At 41.6% G+C, this 2,500-nt stretch overlaps 1 protein-coding gene across 1 annotated transcript in view; it reads left to right on the forward strand.

Annotated features, from left to right (window-relative positions):
• The first annotated feature begins 523 nt into the window (after window positions 1–523).
• Window positions 524–2,500, forward strand: part of LOC125024546 (serine-rich adhesin for platelets-like) — a 3,541-nt gene continuing 1,564 nt past the window's right edge. The window contains exons 1-2 of the mRNA XM_047612349.1: window positions 524–550; window positions 680–2,500. The exon at window positions 680–2,500 is cut by the window's right edge and continues 1,171 nt beyond it. Coding sequence (XP_047468305.1) covers window positions 532–550; window positions 680–2,500 — 1,840 coding nt within the window. The 5' untranslated portion in view covers window positions 524–531. The remainder of the gene's footprint in view (window positions 551–679) is intronic.

The raw sequence follows: 2,500 nt of genomic DNA on the forward strand, positions 1-2,500 counted from the left end.
GATTGTCTGTTTCTCGCTTATTTCCTCTCCGTAAGTCATAAAAGAAAAAAAAAACGAGAATATAAATACCGATTAAAAGGTTAACGACAGTGATAACCTAACCTAGAAGACAGAAAAATTGTCTGATGTAATATTACTAATGACGAGTGATTTTCAACAAACGTGATAGTAACAACATTAATTAGGATGTTGAGAAGCATGAATAACTGGTAACACGCTGTTATTCATGGTTTTATGATATATATATGAATATAAAAGACATCCATTATGACGGCGGTAGCGAAAATGATACCAGGAAATAGTAGTGATAAAGGAAGAGGAATAGAGAGAGAGAGAGAGAGGAGGAAACAAATGAAAATCCTGTAAATCTTGTTTCCACGTATCTGAAAGGGAATTCTCGCAAAGAACTCGTTACTTTCCCAACCTTTCACTCTCTTTAACAGGTATTCTTTGCATGATCTAGTGTGGACTATATAAACAATACATATTTACTTCCCTTCACAGTGTGGCTTCCATCGCCAAATTAGCATAATGAGGGCCTTCTTCTTCGGTAAGCTGGCTGATTCTTTAATTCATGATTCTTAGCATTCATTACAAAACAAATAACTTTTCGTTATCATTATCATCTATCTTTCAAGTATATGATAACCAAGACTATATCTCTTCTATTTTTTGCCAGCTTTTACGGCAGTAGTAACAGCGGCTCAGCAGTTCCAAGCAAGGGACATTGCTGTGCGACTCGCTGGTCCGAACTTCTTCCCACGAGCACTCTCCTCTGCATCGAGTTCGTTTTCCCCGTTTGGTTCGTTAAGTAGTAATGCATTTCAGACTGGGTCGTTAAGTGGCAATGCATTTCAGACGGGTTCCTTAAGTGGTAAAGCATTTCAGACAGGTTCGTTAAGTAATAATGCATTCCAGACTGGTTCATTAAGTGGTAATAGAATCCAGGCTGGTTCTTCAATAGTTGGAAATAGATTCCAATTTGGTTCTGGAAGTGGAAGTGCATCACCATTCACTTCCTTCAGCAATAGTGGATCCCAGTCAGGTTCAACAAGCACTGCTGGAATTCAGTCTGGTCAAATTACTAACAATGGATTTTCATTTGGTTCATCAGATGAAAATGACAGTCTCTTCCAGTCTGGTTCCGTAAGTAATGATGGGTTCCAATCTGGTTCCGTAAGTAATAATGAGTTCCAGTCTGGTTCCGTAAGTAATAATGGGTTTCAGTCTGGTTCCGTAAGTAATAATGGGTTCCAGTCTGGTTCCGTAAGTAATAATGGGTTCCAGTCTAGTTCCGCAAATAATAATGGGTTCCAGTCTGGTTCCGTAAGTAATAATGGGTTCCAGTCTGGTTCCGTAAGTAATAATGGGTTCCAGTCTGGTTCCGTAAGTAATAATGGGTTCCAGTCTGGTTCCGTAAGTAATAATGGGTTCCAGTCTGGCTCCGTAAGTAATAATGGGTTCCAGTCTGGTTCCATAAGTAATAATGGGTTCCAGTCTGGTTCTATAAGTAATGATGGGTTCCAGTCTGGGTCTATCACAGATTCTGGATTCCAGTCTGGTGCAGTCATTGACTCTGGATTCCAGTCTGGTGCAGTCACAAACACAGGATTCCAGTCAGGTTCAGTCACAGACTCTGGATTCCAGTCTGGTGCAGTCACAAACACAGGATTCCAGTCAGGTTCAGTTACAGACTCTGGATTCCAATCTGGTGCAGTCACAAATACAGGATTCGAGTCTGGCTCTATCACAGGTTCAGGGTTCCAGCCCAATTCCATAACAAACAATGGAATTCAGTTTGGTTCAAGTGGAAGTAGATTAGGACTTGGTTCATCCACTGATAGCAGCTTCCAATCCGACTCAATAAGTAGCACCACATTCCAGTTTGATTCAGACCCTAACACTAACTTAGCATCAGATTCTCCAAGTATCAATTTTGAACCTGTATCAACAAGCAGTAGTGGGTTTGGATCTGACACACCAGCCAATAATGGAGTACTATCTAGTTCAAGACCAACAAGTACTCCATTCCAGCTCGATTCATTTATCCAGTCTGGATCACCAGGTGAAAGGGGAACTGATTCTAACTTTGGATCTCTAACAAATGGAAATGATTCTCCAAGTAGCACTGGATTCCAAATCAGCTCCAGTGGTTCCCCGTTTGAAACCCTTGGTACTTCCGGCTTCATATCATCTTCCTTGTCTGAAAGTGTATTTGGTTTGGATACATCAACTGGCAGCGGGTTAAGTTCTGAGACATCAAGTGGCGTCAGTTTTGGAACTGGTACAAGCAGTGGCAGCTTTGGCTCAAGTAAATCAAACAGTGACAGTTTTGGGCCCAGTACATCAAGCAGCAGCATTTTTGGGCCCAGTACATCAAGCAGCAGCAGTTTTGGGCCCAGTACATCAAGCAGCAGCAGTTTTGTGCCCAGTGCATCAAGCAGCAGCAGTTTTGGGCCAAGTACATCAAGCAGCAGCAGTTTTAGGCCAAGTACATCAA

Source organism: Penaeus chinensis, chromosome 43 (genome assembly GCF_019202785.1).
Source record: "Penaeus chinensis breed Huanghai No. 1 chromosome 43, ASM1920278v2, whole genome shotgun sequence".
Taxonomy (NCBI): domain Eukaryota; kingdom Metazoa; phylum Arthropoda; class Malacostraca; order Decapoda; family Penaeidae; genus Penaeus; species Penaeus chinensis.